General features: G+C 36.7%; 1 protein-coding gene across 3 annotated transcripts in view; it reads left to right on the top strand.

The window, feature by feature from the left end:
* Window positions 1-19,001, top strand: part of MALRD1 (MAM and LDL receptor class A domain containing 1) — a 522,662-nt gene that overhangs the window by 133,964 nt on the left and 369,697 nt on the right. For all 3 annotated transcript variants that reach the window (XM_061126168.1, XM_061126170.1, XM_061126169.1), the window contains exon 20: window positions 17,969-18,056. In XM_061126168.1, coding sequence (XP_060982151.1) covers window positions 17,969-18,056 — 88 coding nt within the window. The remainder of the gene's footprint in view (window positions 1-17,968; window positions 18,057-19,001) is intronic.

A 19,001-nucleotide genomic window follows, 5' to 3' on the forward strand; every position in this document is an offset into this window, starting at 1 on the left:
TAGAGGTGGGTGTATTACATGTCCTTCTGTCCAAGTCAGCTTTATGCACTTGGATCTACAATTCGTAGTGTTATACCTAAATTGCAAATTATCCCACTGCCACAATTTATGCAGTGTTAGAGAACTTTGCATTGACTTGGAACTACTACTTGGTGCAAAGTACGAGTTAATTTTAGTTTACATTTTAAGTAGCTCAGATTCAAGAGGTATTTTTTTTAGTACAATAAATTTAACTTGTACTCTGTTATAGAGTGATTTCAGGTTATTGAGAAAGATATAATATGGACTTTAGAGTAAAATAAGGACTTTAGATTTGCTTGAGTTCACATCCTGACTTTGTCAGTTATCATCTGTGTAGCCTTAGGAAAATTATGTAACCGCTCTGTGCCACATTTTCTTTACCTGTAATCAGGTATACTAATAGTGCTACCTTGTATAGTTTCTTTTTTTTAAGATTACATGTATTAATATATACATATAAAACACCTGAAATTTTCCAGGCATATAGTAATTACTCAAACATTAGCAATAAGAACAAAAATGTCCTAGTAATAAATATAATAGGTGTTATGAAGTTTAAAAATTGAAGGTTGTCACTGAGCTAGAATAAACATTATATGACCTTTGTCTCCTTTCTAAGTGGTTGAGGAGAAAAGCCATTTCCTTCATCTTTGTGCCTAGTTATTCTAAATAAAGGCATTTCTCCTCTCATGGTAGCCAGCACAAACTACCTGATTCTTCTTTTATGTTGTAAAATAATGATAAGAGTAAAGTCACTCAATCATGTCTGACTCTTTGTGACCCCATGGGCTATAGCCTACCAGGATCCTCTGTCCATGGGATTTTCCAGGCCAGAATACTGGAGTGGGTTGCCATTCCCTTCTCCAGGGGATCTTCCCAACTCACGAATCGAACCCAGGTCTCACACAGGGCAGTCAGATTCTTTACAGTCTGAGCCACCAAAAGATAAATTATTGAATTATTTCAAAATTTGCTTATGTTCCACTTATGTTTGATAACACAATGCTTCCTTGGGTTCCATTTCATTAATTAGCTTTGGCAAAATTGACTCCTTCCAGGACTGTCATAGCCTCTCTGAGTGTGGGATTTCATGATTCCAACTGGTCTCTATTCCAGTTATTGCCTAATCTTTGCCTTTCATGCCTCTAGCTTGACTTGCATTATGATGTACAATCTGGATTTATCCTTTGGATTAGTAGCTTCCATCTGCATCAAACAAAAGGCCTTTTTCTTTTCCCCTCAATCTTAGCCATATTTATTTCTGCTCCTTACATGACAAAAAATAAAAGCAATCCAGCTTTTGTCTGTAATCCCACCTGTCATTCAGTTTGTTTTAAATATCTAGATCCAACCTTTACTTTTTTAGTGAAGTATTTTGTATTATACACCCTAAGTAATAAACCAAAAAAATGACAATTTTCAAAAGATATTGGCATGATCCTCAGATGATGATGTCCCATAGGATAAAATTGGGCATGTATAAATTAATTTTCATTAAATAGTTATTAATAACTGTATGGAAAACTTTAAGAATTACATTAATGTTAGGAATAGGAAATTGAGCTTGATATCTGGTATTATTGTTCTTAATAATACTATGAATATTTAATAATATTAATACTATTTTAACTTTATTAAACATTAAGTTATTTATTTAAAACATTTTGAGGGGAATAGTTAATTTACAATGTTAGTTTCAGGAGTACAAAAAAGTAAATCTGTTACACGTATATCTGTATCCACTCTTTTTTTAGATTATTTTCCCATATAGGCTATTATAATAGGGACCTACTGAATAGCACAGGGAACTCTACTCAATACTCTGTAGTAGATCCAACCTTTATAAGTCACTGTTTACAAAAGTTCCTGATATACTGTCAGGATTGCTGCTGCCCATTGACAGGAGGCCAGCCAATATTCAGTCTAAGGGTGTGTCATCTATGGACGCTGTCACAGGCTAGGATGCTGAGCCTCTTAGTCAGTCTGAGCTCCAGGAAAGGGGAAAGACTTAGCTTCTCTTTGTTCCTAACTCCTTCCTACTCCATGTTATATGAGTAATGATTGCTCTCTAGAGATTCCTAAACAAAACAAAACAAAACAAAATATAGCAAAGACAAATGTTTTAACAGGCTTTGAGCGTTAATATATAGATTTGAATTTATCTTTTCAATATCTATCACCTAATAGAAAGGATGATGTAGTTTTGATTTGCTGGCCATGAATTGGCCCTGTCCACACAAAGTTCTGTATGACTTGTTGGTCATGGACACTTGCCCACAGCCTAAATCTCCCTCAGGATAAAAGGGCTCCTCCCGCAGGGGCTGGGACTGTTGGCAGCTAATGCTGCTTAGCAGATTCTCTCTCTAGAAATTGCTCTCAAGACGGTTGACTTGCCAAGGGAATACCTCTCCTTGGAGCCCGCCCACATCTGCAGTCTGGTTGCTGCAGAGCCTAAAAACTCAGCGCTCTTTCCTCCGTGTAGGACGGTGCTGGGCCGTCCCAGTGTCTAGGCTCCCTGTGTGGTTGGCTGAGGCCTCTGTTGTGACTGCTTCACAGCTCAACTGCTCCTTCCACTGAGTCCTTCCTTCTGTCACTTCCCTCAGGTTGTTGGTTCCCAGTGAGTTCCCCCAGGAAAGTTTCTGTACCCAGATCTCTGTATCAGATTTGTTTTTACAGAGAATCTGGCACGAGTCCTGTTTCCATGAGTTCTGGCTGTTAACCCTGATTAGTTTTAGCAGCCCAAAGCCAGATCAAGGAGCTTCCCCCCGCTTCTGTTTTTCCTTCTAGCCTCTGTTTCTACCAAAGCTTTACACATGTAGATAGAAAAGAAACTAGTTAACCATAGCTAATACTTTAACTTAACACTCTATGTGCCTGGTGCTGTATTTTGTATGTTATCTTTTTATAATATCCCCAAACCACTAAGAGGAGGACTCTGCTCTTACCTGGAGAAAATGAGGGTTGCTCAGTAAAATTTTAACATTAGGAGCAGTAGGGTGAAGGACATAGGGCATTCTTTGCCCTATTTTTTCATCTTTTCTGTAAGTCTAAAATGAAGTCAGAATAGAGGGATTTGAAGACCCTGAGTAGTAGAACCAGGTTTTTAAGATTTGCAGTGTGGCTCCAGGATTCAAGTCCTTAAATACCAACCTAAATTGCCTTTGAAACAAAAGTTCTCTTGGACTCAAACCACAGCAAAATGACATGATTGTGTGCCTTTTTTGCATAGAGTGAAATGGGATGTTTATCTAGACATAGTTAGTTAAAATATTCTATTATGGATAATAGCTTTATATAAATGGTCAGTCTAATATTAGCACTTAGGTTCTAATTACCTAAAAACAGGGATCTAGTTCTAGTATTATAGTTTTTGCTGTATCAGCCATAACCAAAAGCACATATGCAAGCATGAAGATGAATTTCAGTAAATACCGTCCTGTCTGTATCCAAATAGATGAATATATGACTCCCACCCTTTTCTCTCTTGCTTTTTCAGTGTTGTATAGAATGAAATGGTTCAAGCAGTCTCCCTGTAGTGTTAGTTAGCACCTTATCTTTAGCACTTTGTCATCCTTAAGCTGATACTTATTCTTCCTCACAGATCCCAGTTCTTGGGATGAAGGGGAATCATTGTGTTCGAATAAGATGATTCTGTTTTTTTTTTTTTTTTTTTTAAAAAAAACAACAGCAAGAAACTTAAAAAAAAAAATTTAGTTAGAAACAAATATTCTTCCTACTTATTTCCAGCATGCTGACCCTTTGTATTTTCAGCACATGTTAATATGAAAAATTGATTATAGTTACTATGAAGCATAGTATAATATAATGAAGAACAAGATTGTGAAGAAAAATGGGAATAACTCAAAAGCCAATTTTCTTCAACTTGAAGCTTTGGATTAAAATGAATTAACTTATATTTCATCATGTTTACAAATAATTTATCTTATTTTTTCAGTGTATTCCCTTTTCAGGGGTAAAATATCTTTGTGTAAGAGCTTTTCCTGTTTGATTACCCAGTCAGTTGTATTCGATTATTTTGAGATGATTTTTATATGGAATTTTATTGTTTTGCTTTTAATAGATACACATAATAGTTATGCTGAGCTTGATATTATGCTGTACATGTAAAGTAAATGTAATTTTCCAATTTTTATTTTTAAAAGTATTGGGCAAGACTTCCCTGGTGGTCCAGTGGCCATGACTGTGTGCTCTGAATGCAGGGGGTACTCGGTTCAATCCATAGTCAGGGAACTAGATCTCACATGCTGCAACTAAGGATCTTGCATGCCACAGGGAAGGTTGAAGACTCCACATGCTGCAACTAAGACCTGGTGTTGCCAAACAAATAAGAAAATATTTTTTTAAAAAGCACTTGGGAAACAATGTGATAAAAGGGAAATAAAATCAAGTCAGGAGCTAGAATACCTGGATTCTAAAGATCAAATTTTCCATTAAGGGATCTAGTGACTTTATGGATGTTACTTAATCTTCTAATTATATATTTTTTCATCAGAACAGTGAAATGACCTATAAACTATTTCTAATTATAAAATTCTAGAAATTCCATTTTTCACTCACAATTGAACTCTACAGTTCTTGTTGCATGTTATAAGTCACAGAAATCCTTCTTATTAAGAAACTTAAATTTAGTTTTATCATATCTTAAAAAAGTTCAAAGCTCAGTTGTGTCTTACTCTTTGTGACCCCATGGACTATAGCCTGCCAGGCTCCTCTGTTCATGGGATTTTTCCAGGCAAGAACACTGGAGTGGGTTGCCATTTCCTTCTCCAGGGGATCTTTCTGACCCAGGAATTGAACCCAGGTCTCTGCACTGCCGGAAGACTCTTTACCATCTGAGCCACCAGGGACACCCATCATATGTTTAAAAGCTTTCCTAAACTTTTATTGTTACCATGAATTTCAATGATTTTTGAGTCCCTAATGCACATTTAAGATCAGAGTTTGTTTTTGATTTCCTTTCAGATAATTCAAATTCTACTGATAGATAGCAACAGCTCTACTGTTGTATATTTTAGAGATGGCCATTTAGTTCCTCTTTTTTTTTTTTAGTATCAGCAAAATGTGATGAGAATACTAAAAGTAAATAATTAATTTCCTGAAAGAAATGGAACATAGTAAAATTAACTTGTAATTATAATCTCTCTGTGTAAATTTTAACTTAAGTGCTAATTCATGTCTATATTAATTTGTTCACTGATTTTAGGCCCTCCATTGCTTCAGGCACTATGCCACTTGGCGATACAAATACAAGTAGTGGAAGGTCATTGTCCTCATGGAGGTCACATTCTAAAGTGAGACAGAGATACTCAAGCAAATAGTTACAATAAAAATTATTTTTTTTAGAAGAGTGACTTCTTGACTAGGAATAGTGTTATCAAGGCAGGAGTTGTATGATTTACCTATCTAAACAGTATCTATAGGTGATTGCCCGTGTTGGGGCTGAGGGTCAGGATTAAAGAGCCATAGAGGCTGATTCAAATATGAGATGAGAAGCAGCTTGCTGATTGGAAGAACCACCAAGCACTTCTATAATTCACGGTGCATGAAGTTTGAGGCAGAGGAAGGTAGACAGAAGCCAGAGCAGGGAATGACTCACTTGTCATGGTCACAAATGTATGCACTGACCATGAGCTAATAAGCACCATTGAAGGTTTTAATCAGTTTAGTGAGCCGATCAAAAGTGATCCATCACTTTTGGATCACTCCATCCAAAAGTGGTCCACTTTAGGATCACTTTCAGATCCATCACTCTGTTAGCTGTAAGGAGAACATTTTTGAAGTAGGGCTTACCATTAAAAAATAAGCAAATATATACATGCATATACATATATATGTATTATGTGGTATTTGTATATGCATATGTACGTAGCTTAGGTAGGAGACAGCGAGAGCCTAAGCTGGGAACATGGGCTAATATAGAAGGAATGAAAAGGATTCAAGAAATATTTAGAAAGTAATGCCACTGAGGCTTGCATGTGTGGTGTGAATGATGGGGAATAGTCCAGAATAATTCAAGATTCTGCTGGTAACAACAGTAGGCGCCGTCAGTTGAAATATAGAACAGAGCAAAAGAGAGGAAATTTTAGGGAGAAAGATGAGTTGTTGAAAGACATTTTAGAGCTTTGAGGGCCATCAGAAACTCTGAGGGACATTTCTTTTTGGGAAAAAAAAGTCTCAACTTTACGGTTGGGGGAAAAAAGAAGTCTGAAGTTTAGGGAAGTGTGGAGTGAAAGGAGGTTTGGGGTAATCAACATATTGGTGGTAGTTGAAAGTATAAAATTGATTCATGCAGAGAATGTTTGAAGTGGGAAAACCAAAGAGTAGGTAAAATTAGGTGACTCGTCAATGTACTTAAGTAGTGCTTAATTAACCTAGATGTTCTTAAAAGGTACACGTCTGCATTTCTTATAAGGTAAGGGAAAATATTTCTCAGTTCCCTCTTAAGGTGAATAGGACCCTATTTTGGATACCTGGGCACCACTTCTCAATCTTTTGGGCACATATTTTATTTTAGCTTCTGCTGTAACAGACAGTTCTTCATAAACTTCCACTAGGGCTTGAACCACTTTGTTCAGGTGTAATAGGACAATACTTGCCTGGACTGGCCCACAGCTCATGGCTTCTGTTGCTTAGGAGGTGGGATATTCATACAGGTGCTGCCCAAGAGTGTGGGAAAGTTCATTCCCTGGGACCCCCTTCATGACCAGTATGGGATGAAGCCCTTCCCTTCGCCCTAATGGATTGGATGTTTCTCAGACCATTCCATTCAGCTCCTCAGAAGGCCTATGAGATTCCATCACAGTGATAGCCAAGTTGCTAAGTCATCCTTTTAAGCTGCCTTCCTTCCTTTTGTATCTCACTCTGCTCCTCCTTCTTCCTTCCTTCCTAAATTCTCAAAATATTTACTTTCACTATTAGGGAAGATAGTTTGATATTCTAATTATATATCCCAAGTCTAGATTCCTACCTCTAAAACCACCAAACACATATAAAATGGAAGATTGCTGTATAGAAAATTTGGCTTTATGGATTTCACTATACTTTCCCCAAATACTTCAAAATCTTATCACACACTTTTACCTTTCCTTTTTTGTATGCTTCACCTAAGAGGAAGATTCACCCCAGGTTATATGTAAGAATAGAGTACATGAAATACATTTTATATTTCAAAAGTTTATCTAAGACTTTTAAAATTGAAAGGATCTACAACTATTCCTAACACATTTTTTTTCCAGGTTTGGAACTAAATTGAGCACAGACTCTTAAACTTTACTTTGATAGAAAGGAAGTAAGTAGAGTTTCTAAAAAAAGGCAGCTTTAAAACAGTTCAATCTAAATTATTTAGTGTTAAGTGATTTATTGAGATATTTTTATATTTTTTTAATTTAAATAAGTACATAGTTAAAAAATGAAAGATTATGAAAGGACCTTTTAATTGTTATTGATTCTGACAGGCAAAACATTTTTAATCTGTATCAGCCATTTGCTGACTTTTCTTATTAAGAGCAAAGTGATAAATATTTTAGATATCATGAGCCATAGCGTTGCTCTCCTGACTACTCAACGGAGTCATGGTAGAATGAAGGCAACTTTTGTTGTTGTTGGGCTTCCTTGGTGGGTCAGCAGTTAAGAACCTGCTTGCCAATGCAGAAGACATGGGTTCGATCCCTGGGTCAGGAAGATCCCCTGGAGAAGGAAATGGCAACCCACTCTAGTATTCTTGCCTGGGAAATCCCATGGACAGAGGAGCCTGCTGGGCTACAGTCCATGGGGTCACTACGAGTCAGAGATAACTGAGTGACTAAACAACAGCAACAAATGGGGTGTTCCAGTTGAGAAAACAAACATTTTTAAAATAAAGATTCCAGTTAAAAAGGGGGAAAAAAAAAAACCACTTAAGTTATGACTTTGTTGAGTCCTGATCTTTACAGAAAGCCACTATGGAGTTCACAAGATCATTATACACTTTAATATTATAATAGAAGTAGAATTGTTGTTCATCCTTAGATATGTTGTATGTCATTCTTAGGTATGATTCTTTGTTTTTCTTATGTTGGCCACATTACCAATTTGAATATAACTTTGAGTATTTCTGCTTTATGATTTATTTAGGCCTGTTAAAAAGGCTGCATAGTTAGACCATGCTTTCAGGCCTTTTTTATCTTACCCCGGAGTCAGATCACACTGATTGTTAACTGAAAGGTATATTGGGAATTGTATCAATCCTTCCCAATCATCTCGGTTTAGAAATATATACTAAAAACAAGTCTTCTGCTTACTCAGAAAGGTAGGATGTGGAGTAATGGTTTTCTGATGAGGTGAAAACAAAATATATGTTTTCAGAAGGATTGACAGAATAGGTTGAAAAGAGGTTGCTAACACAAGGATGGAGGAGATGTAAAGAGAATGAGACTGAGGGTTTGACAGAGCAACCTTGCCTTTTGACTCTCTGACTCTTATGAATTATATGAAAGTGAATGTCCTATACTAAAATTATATTGAAGGAAACACTTTCATAATCTGTATGTATGACTTTCCACTCTCCTATCTAAAATGTGTCCAAAACAGTCTAGTTTTTAAAAATAATCCTTTAATCCAGGATTTAAGACTTTAGGTGGTATCTTTTTTATTACCACGTGACATCATGCTGTTTGTACATATGATTTTCTACTTTTATTCCTCCACTGATTGCTTCCTCAGGTGTCTTACCTTCCCTTGCTTACTTAGACAATTTCATGTGAAATTAATTTTTAAGAGATTAGTGATAGGTGAAGCTTTGGTTTCCATGGGATTCAAAATGAAGAAAGTTCTAGGGCTAATGACTTTTTTAACGCCATTGCTTACTTGCATTTTCTATAGAACCAACAGACATGAGTATGTGACTCAGAGAGCAAGCTGTATATATGCATATTTAGAGTTTAGATTTCCTTTGGCAGTTATTAAAAAGTTCATCTACCCACCAGAAAAAAAAAATGTAAACTCGTCATTCTGTATCTTGTTTTCTTTAACAAATATGAAAAGCTGTGGCCTTGGGTGTGAGTTAAGAGCAAGGACAGCTGTCCCTGATTGGTGGCCGCCTGTCTGTACCTCCTGCAGAGGCTCCATGAATTGGGATGATCCAGGACAGAGCAATGAGGGTGTTATCTCAACCAACTTAACTGACTTTTCAGTGTATTAGAGTGACTGTTGATTTCTATCAGTAAACTTGCTATGTATGTATATTGCTGATTCATTTCGTTGATCAGCAGAAAGTAACATTGTAAAGCAATTGTATTCCAATAAAAAAAGTAGAAGAAAGAAATACATAAAAAAAAGTCCTGAAGATGGGGACTTCCCTAGTGCTCCAGTGGTTCAGACTTTGCCTTCCAATGCAAGAGGTGCAAGTTCGATCCCTGGTCAAGTAGCTAAGATCCCACATCCCTTGTGGCCAAAAAGCCAAAACATTAAACAGAAGCAATATTATAACAAATTCAATGAAGACTTAAATCCTGGGGATGAAAAGCAGGTGTAAATGAACTCTACACTAAGTGGCTTCCATATTGTTCTAGTTTTAATTTTGTTTCAGTATTGAAATTTTGCCATTCAAGGAGGCTCACCCTAATGCACTTAAGCTTGAATACTGAGAGCTGACTATGAGATGCAGTGGTAATTTTAGGTATAAAATAGGTGATGGTAGAGAACTAGAGAAAATAGAATGGATTCTTAGGAAGTAGAAACTTATAGGGTGTTTATCAAAATTAAAAATAATTTTTCCTTCAAGGCTTTAGTTGATATACAGGAGGCTACAAAATACAGCTAGAGATCCTCCAGATTTCAGGAAAAAGATAGCAAACGTTTCCTTTTGAGCAACAAAATAAGTCTGTGCATAATGTGCATTCTCCGGGTAGCACTGTGTAGACAGAAACTGGTTTAAATGGCATTTATTTATTATGTCTTATCTCCGTTATTAGGCAGAATACTTTTCATCTCTTAGGTATTTATATGTGTGTGTGGTGAAGTGTCTCAGTTATCTTATAAAGAACTTTATTTCTCTGGGAATCTACTTTATTCTTTTAAACACAGAATTTAGATTGGATTAGTAGTTCCCAAATTTTCTTAATTATCAAAACCATCTGGAGCATTAAAAAAAAAATACAGGTTCCCTCATGCACTGTATCAGAAACCCCAGAGGGAGAGTCCTATGAATCTGCACTTTTAATAGAAACCTTTGGTGATTCTGATGGTGAGACAAGTTTAGGAGATAGTGGGTTAAATGATGTCTAAATTAGGTGTTACCGTTATTTAATGTCTGAATTTATTTTTAAAAATACCTGGAGATGTAAATGTGACTGTTCATTCAAGTTTATCACTTAAATGGCATCAAGAGGCCTGTTTTCTCTCTTAAGTTGCATTTAAAAAACACCAGCTTGGGATTTTCCTGGTGGTTCAGTGGCTAAGACTCCTTTGTTCCAAAGCAGGTGACCCAGATTAGATCCCTAGTCAAGGAACTAGATTGTATACGCCACAACTAAGCACAACCAAATAAGTTAAAAAAAAAAACGAAAGGAAATGTGGGCAATGACATCTGGCATCAAGAGTAACATGTATAGTTTTAGTTGAAATTGGTTTGGTTTTTCCCTGTAATAGTCAATTCTCACCGCATGCTTATCAGGGTGCTGGTGCTGGGTGCACACAGCTTTGTGTCCCTCAGTGGGCCTCATGTCACGTGTCATTAAAGTCTCCAAGAAGAGACAGACATTGAAATGCACACATAACAATATAGTTAAAAATTACGTAACAATATAATTAAAATGAGAAGTTTTTAAAGGAAAACAGCTTTAGCTTGAGTGATCAAGGAAGGCTTCTCTGAGGAAGTAATAATCTAAAACTGAGACTTGAAATGGGATTTTTAATTCAGTCATCCCTGGGTGGATATTATGAGATGCAGAAAGGACAGATGTGTGTTATCATTGGAGTTTAAATGTGTGACCCGATTTTTCTTGCTTTCTGTCTACATCAGTTTTAAGAAGTACCCACATGGAGGTAGGGGGTAGCTTTGGAGCTTTTTCCTTTCACAAGGAGATTGAGGGGCATGTGATATTTTTGTGAAAAGACATACTGTAAGTCAATAAACTGTGGTTCTACTCCTTTTCCTTTAAATATTATTTTTAATAGTATGGAGGATAAAATGTGAGTTTTAATTGAAAAAAGATAACCTTTAAGAATTTCAAAACTATGCTTCTTAAATGAGAAGTTAACTTTGGCACATGTGAACCAGTCACTCAGTATTGCATCTCATTCTGTTAAAATTCTATTACATCTTATTGTGTCATTTTAAAATAATAAAACCACAGTTTTCTGAACTTTTAAGTCAATAATTCCAAACCTGCATCACTTTTCTCTGATATTGACCAGGTTTTTTTTCAATTAAATGCTTCTTTGTAACCACCAATCAAATTGGTTCTGTATAAATTCTTAGAACTAGAGAAATTGAGAACTATTTGTCTTCGTTCACATAATTGATGAGATGTGTAATGGGTTATGGTCTAGATGAGTCCCCCGAGGATACTGTAATATAGCATGTGAATGTGTCCAGTTTCAAGTAGCAAATTAATTTCAAATTGATCAACATTTATCCCTTTTAAAATCTAGTTAGGCAAGTTCCAGAAAGGCACTGTTAAGAATTGATGGGGAGGGAAAAACTTGCCCAAATTTTGACTCTTCCAGTATGTCTAAAATGGTATAGAGAGAAAAGTAGCAGAAATAAGCTTTGTGGCTTGCCAACCCTTTAAAAACTGTGGAAAGCAATTCCAAATAATGTGACCTGAATACTCAGAGTTTTTCTTTTTTTTAGGTTTCTGTCTCTTTCATTCAAGAAGAAGAATAGGAAAAAATTTTATCTGAATAAAGAAGCTTGTATGAAGTTTTCAGTGACCTTATTTCTTCAACCCCATTCTTTGCTTCTTGATTTTTAAAAAATCTCTACTGTTAGTATAGCAGAAGCTTTCATGGGAAAAGATTTTTGTGGGTGGAAAAGGAGCTGGGCCAACAGCAGGTGGATAACCATCTCTGAGAGACTCTAACAAGTTACTCTGATTCAGTTCAGAAGAGTATAAAATGAGCTATAAGAGGAAAGGAGGCTGAATTTAGATAAATATTTCAATTTTTACATACATGAAGGGATCATCATACTTCCACAAATTAAGTGTATTGGGAGATTAGCCCTGTCCAACTTCCTCTTTGGGAGACAGTTCTCCATGCATTTTTTTAAAACTTTTTTTTATTGTATATGTGGTAGAGCTGATTAATAATGTTATGATAGTCTCAGGTGCACAACCAAGTGGCTCAGCCGTATATATACATGTATCCATTCTCTCCCGAACTCCCCTCCCACCCAGGCCTCTCCTGCATTTTGTATGTCCTGCGTTGTTCAGTTTCTGAGCAAAGAATCTATAGCATAGAGTTTACCCTGAGACATTTGCTTGTGTTCCACAGTTACTTACCTACCTAGAGCCCATCTCCTTTCTCCCCTCCTGTTTCCCCCTCCTCCTCCTTGTCCTTCAGTTGTGCCTGCAACTATAACAACTAGAATCTCCTAATGTTGGGGTTCTTCTTCTATTATGCAGCCCACCACTCATGCAGAAAAATGCCTGGCGCTTATCATGCTTCCCTGCAGGAAGTGGGAAAGACATTTCTCTGGCTGATGCTTTTTGCCATCTCTCTAAGTCAAGTCTCTTGTATCTTCTCTCAGTATATGTATATGAAACAGTGACAGGCTAACTTGTTAGCTTGAAAGTAGGGTAAAGTCTCAGACCCTTCATGGTTTCTAATCTAACCAGCATGCACAAGGAATTGCAAACCCAAGTGCCCATGGAAACCAGGCAAGGGGTGTGAATTAAGAGAATTGGTTTGGGTGTAAAATAATTAATGGCAACTGACTTTCAGCCTTAGAGTTAGGTGTGATAGGGAGTAATGGGGACTGCAGCAACTACAGGCAGTATCTTCTTGAGAAATATCCTGCCTTAGAAGTATTTGCTGGGACTTCCCTGGTGGTACAATGGTTAAGACTTCGCCTTCCAATGCAGGGAGTGCAGGTGCGATCCTTGATTGTGAAGTTAAGATCTTGAAAAGCCAAAATATAAAACAGAAGCAATAATGTATTCAATAAAGACTTTTTAAATGGTCCACATCAAGAAAATCTTTTTTTTTTTTTTTTTTTTAAGAAGTATATGGCAACCTATTCTACTTGACATATGTTTCCCTTATAGCTTGGTTGGTAAAGAATCCACCTGCAATGCAGGAGACCCCTGTTCCATTCCTGGATTAGGAAGATCTGCTGCAGAAGGGGCAGGCTACCCACTCCAGTATTTGTATTCTTGGGCTTCCCTTGTGGCTCAGCTGGTAAAGAATCCGCCTGCAGTGTGGGAGACCTGGGTTCGATCCCTGGGTTGGAAAGAGTGCCTGGAGGAGGGAAAGGCTAACCAACCCAGTATTCCAGCCTGGAGAAGTCCATGGACTGTATAGTCCATGGGGTTGCAAAGAGTTGGACATAACTGAGCCACTTTCACTTTTCTACTTGAAAGCACTGTTGGGGTTGAACTAAGTTCACAAGAACTGAACCGTCACCGTTGAGTCTCTTCTGTCATTGATGATGAGAAACGCCAGGACAGGGAAGACTTTTTTTCCTTCTTGGTAACCAGGGGAACAGTTGGCATAACGCCAAAGTAGACTTGCACAGAAAAACTGAATTCTTACCAATATTGTAGAGCCTGACAAGAAGAAACATGGTATTTTTTTTAGATATTTAAGCTGAGTCATATGGTAGTTTTAGTTTTTTGAGAAAACTCCATAGAGTCTTCCATAGTGGCTGTGCCAATGTACGTCCGCACCAACAGTGTGGGAGGGCTTCCCAGGGGGCTCAGTGGTTAAGAATCCACACGCCAATGCGGGAGACTTGGGTTCTGTCCCTGGGGTGGGAAGAACCCCTGGAGGAGGAAATAGAAACACATTCCGCTACTCTTACCTGGAAAATCCCATGGACAGAGGAACCTGGTGGGCTGCAGTATACGGGGTCGCAAAGATTTGGACATGACTGAGCATACAGACACACGCATCTGTGTAGGAGGGTTCCCTTTCCACCGCATCCTAGCCAACATTTGTTACTTGTGTTCTTTTTGATGAGAGCTGTTCTGACGAGCGTGAGGTGGTATCTCATTATGGTTTTAGTTTGCATTCTCCTGAAGCTTAGTGATGTGGAGCATCTTTTCCTATGCGTGTTGGCCATCTGCATTTCCTCTTAGGAAAATTCAGCTCTTCTGCCCATTTTTTAAAATTAGGTGGTTTGTTTTCCCGATGTTGAGTTGTAGAAGCTGTTTATATATATTGGATATTAACCCCTTGTAGGTCACATCATTTGCAAAAATCTTCTCCCATTCAGTAGGTTGTCTTTTCATTTTGCTGATGGTTTCCTTTGCTGTGCAAAAGCTTTCCAGTTTAACTAGGCCCCATGTGTTTATTTTTTTATTTTATTTTTGTTTTAGAAGACAGATTCAAAAAAAATATTGTTGTGATTTTTGTTGAAGAGTGTTCTGCCTATGCTTTCCTCTAGGACTTTTATGGTTTCTGATCTCAGATTTAGGTCTTTAATCCACTTTTTTTTTTTTTTTTTTGTATATAGTGTTAGAAAATGTTCTGATTTCTTTCTTTAACATGTAGCTGTCAATTTTCCCAGAAACACTTATTGAAGAGACTATCTTTTCTCCATTGTATATTCTTACCTCCTTTGTCATTCATTAATTTACCATTAAGTGCACGGGTTTATTTCTGCCAACCGTTTTTCATAGTGACTGTATCATTTTGGATTCCCATCATCAGTGCATTGGAATTCCAGTTGCTCCACACAGGATTTGTGCTTTTTATAAATTTTAAGCAAGAATTTCAAGTTTTTCTGAAGATGAGTTATGTTAAAAATTGATATATATTACCCTGGAATTTTGTAATTTTTTTCCCAATGCAGGGTGGTTAAACTAAGTGGCAGGCTGACTCCATTCCATTTTTCCTTTCTTTTGAGTTAATAGAATATGTGTATATGTACCTATGTGCATATATATAACTCATATATGAATTAATATGCATATGCTAGGAAATTGAAGGTATTTTGGTAAAAAATATGATTAAATTCTGTCTTACACATGAATGATTAGTTTCTATATCATGTAAACACTTTGGTGAATAACTCAGTTTCCTCAATATGGAAAAGAATCTATTCAGACAAGTCTTTAGAGGCTTATTAATATAAGAGTCTTTGGCTATATTAGAGCTAAAATTTCCAATGTAGCTGACAAAGCCACCCCATCTTTCTTTGGAGCATGCAACAGCCCATGAAAAGAACAAGTTAAAAGGGCTGGATTACTTTATAAAATTTCCAAGCCAGTAATAGTTCTCATGTAAGTAGAATTGGCCTCTGCAGATAATACAGGTCATTCAGACCTAACTGGAATTTTCAATTGCCTTTTAAGTCATTCAGTAAGGTGCTAATGAAACTTAGGAGGAAAATTTGGCTTCCCTAATGTCCAGAGTGGCAATACTGCCTTACATACAATAACATTAGTGTTTTAATATCCTTCCATTTATTCTGGGAAAAACACCAGAAGAGAAAGTGAATTTTCCAGAATAGAGACACTTGGGTTTGCTCTTTCTTGTGACTAGTTTCTTAGGATAATTTGCAAAGCTTTTTGCAAGACTGAAATAAATACAGGACAGAAGTAGAATTGAAGTTTAACATTCATAACTTTTTCTCAAGATATGATTTATTATCAAGTAGGCTTTTTTAATGTCTGCCTTAATTAAATATTCAAAAGAGGCTGAGACTGCAGTTATATATGTAAATTGACTTTTTTAGTATCTCATCTTGCAATTATTGTTCATTCTTTTCAAGAATGCTACCATTTAGAGGTTAGGAAATTGAAGATATTTCAGTAAAAATTATGGTTAACTTTTGTCTTAGAGAAAGACCCAACTGTCCTCTGCCATGGATTATTTCTGTGTCTTCCCGTTGACAGTGCTAGTAGAAACAATATGAAAATGCTTATTGTGTAATATGAAGTAACCCCAATGCAAATACTCCTTGTATAGACAGCATCCAGTCACAAATGCTGCTTACCTGGTGTGGACTGTAAATGAGAGAATTTGTAACTTTCACAAATGGCCAATTCTTGAATTTGTGACTATATAAAGACAACAGAAGGAATGCTTTGGGACCCTTGAGCCCACCCACCCACTCGAATGGAGCTGTGTGTGGTTGTATACCCATATAGTTAGCTTATAGATATTTCTATGTACAGTTGTGCTTATCATAGACTTGAGATTCTATTATATCAATTTTCTATTCCTTTTGACAAATAAAGCAAGATGATCATGAGCAGTATAGCCAAGTTAGTAATGCTTATTTTTAATTTATCCAAATTTTTCCTTTTTCTTACATCTTCTGAGCCTCTTGTTACCATGTTTTCTGTTGTATTGCAGTGATATTGATCCAAGGAATGTGTTAGTAATTAATTAATGTATAGTTATTAATCAGTCCTTACACCTTTTTCTTATTGTTCACCCAACTGCTGTCTTTATTTTCTATAAAATAAGAGATATTTTATTACAGTGTGTTCTGTCAAATTCTGACTGCTGACTTCTTGTTTATTAGAATACATTTGCATTCCTGTTTTCTCCCCCTGTAGTGTTTCTTTTAATCGTGCTGGTGGTGAAAAGAAGGGTGCATTTTATATTTGCAGTGATCCATTTTAAAACAGCAGGAGACTTCCTGTTATTCAGGCATTGTTAGGTGGACTGTATTTGCCCGTTAGTTGAATGTATAAACCTTTTCCAAATTGATTCATTTTCTTAGTGACATATCAGGGAGAAAATTCTAGTAATTCTGAAGAAAATCTAGAAAGCTGGTAGAAGATGTCAAGAGGCTTAAGGTCAGTCATTTGACCTTTTAATTATCTTTTTTAGGGCATGAATAATGTATGAAACAACTTTTAATGAAGGATAGAATTTGAAGAACGAAATGAAATTTCAATTTCCATATATAGCATCTGTGAGGAAAAATGAAACAGAAACATATATTCCTATACTAGTGGAAAAAGGGAATGTGTTTTTTTTTTAGTTTGCTTACTGTTCTTCATTATATAACAGAATTCCTATAAAGTGTGCAACATATTTGCATGAGTATTAAAATAATTCATCATGATTAATTCTGCTGTAGTAAGTCTCAGCCCTAATTACAATCTGCCATATACTATCGTGGTTTGTCAGTATTTCATATTTTACTGGAGTTGCAGTGGAATTGCAGCTCATATAACAGCACTGATGTCATCTGAGTTCACTGTGATTAATGTGGTTCTGAAGGAGATCTAATAACGATTAGCCGGTTTCATAAAGTGTTACAGAATAAGGTCGATGTGAGAAAAATTTTAAAGCTCTTCACAATGTGCAGTCTAGCAAGTACCTCTGGCAACAAATTGGGTTTCTTGAAGGATGAAGAGATTTAACCTTGGAAACAGATGAGCTACTAGGGCAACGCTGGGCAGAGGTTCAGTAATTTGCCTTAAAGGCTCGGAGGAAAGCAAGACAAGTCTAGAATTAATGATGGAAAGTTATAAAGAAGTAGATATCAATCTGATACACTGAAATCTCAAAAAATCAAAACTTTCACCAGCAACAGAATGGGCTTCATGGATATAATGGCCCCAGTAAGGTGTGGAGCTTCCCATGACTGGAAGTATTTGGTAGAGAGACAAGATGCCTGCTTACGGAGAGTTTTACAAAGTATGATTTTAATGGTTCAGAAGAGGAGATTGTCTTTTAGTAAATTCTGAATTCTTTTTCAACCATGTGCATCCATAAATGAATTTTCTTCAGAATACCAACAAGTTTTTTATATTGTTCTTAGATTTCGGTGGAGGCCTCAGTGGGAGATGGCTTTACTGGAGACATTGCAATTGATGATTTGTCATTTATGGACTGCACTCTCTACCCTGGTAAGGAAGGCTATTTCAATGTATGAGTGTTTTCAAGCCTGTTTACTTGAATAAAACTTCCAAGGAAATCAATATTTCATTTCCAGAAATATTCTGAAAGTACTCTCACTTCTCTCTATTCTATTAATATATTAACCATGGAAAAGGTTGCAAATCTTTGTAATTCATCAAACTCTTTGTAAACATAGTAAGAAGTTTCAGTCAGTTGTATATATGTCCCATCACATTCAAAGTATTAGGAAAACATGCCTGAAGTTAAACAGTAAGTCTATCATATTGTGGGGGGGTGGTTATAATAACTGAACTGATTGCTTTGTAATTACATTGTTTTGGAGACTTTAGTAACCATTCAGTTACCTGCAGTGACATCTTACTCTCAGGCTGCACTTTAAACATTCCTGAGGATTGCTGCCAGCCATTTCCTTTCCAAGTTATAGACTTCTTTCCATTAAAAAAAACTAATATATTTATTCCAGATTTATATATCCATCCTCATACTTACCCCCCGAACTCTAGAAAGAAAGTGAAAATCGCTTAGTTGTGTCTGACTCTTAGAGACTCCATGGGCTATACCGTCCATGAAATTCTCCAGGTCAGAATACTGGAGTGGGTAGCTCTTCCCTTCTCCAGGGGATCTTCCCAACCCGGAGATCGAACCCAGGTCTCCCACATTGCAGGCGGATTCTTTACCAGCTGAGCTGCCAGGGAAGCCCAATAATGCTGGAACTCCAGACTGGGTACTAACCACCTATTCAATATCTAAACTTAGATGTAATGAGCATCTCAAAGATAACTAGGGAAAATAACCCAAAACAAACATGCCCCAAGGGAGACTCTTTCCAGCAGTGCATAGTGATCAAGTAGGGTAGATATCAAGCTCTTGGAAGGTGATATTGGGATTGAGACTGTAGACTCTTTAATTGCATGACAAGAGGAAGCACAGTC

This window comes from Dama dama, chromosome 23 (assembly GCF_033118175.1).
Source record: "Dama dama isolate Ldn47 chromosome 23, ASM3311817v1, whole genome shotgun sequence".
Taxonomy (NCBI): Eukaryota; Metazoa; Chordata; class Mammalia; order Artiodactyla; family Cervidae; genus Dama; species Dama dama.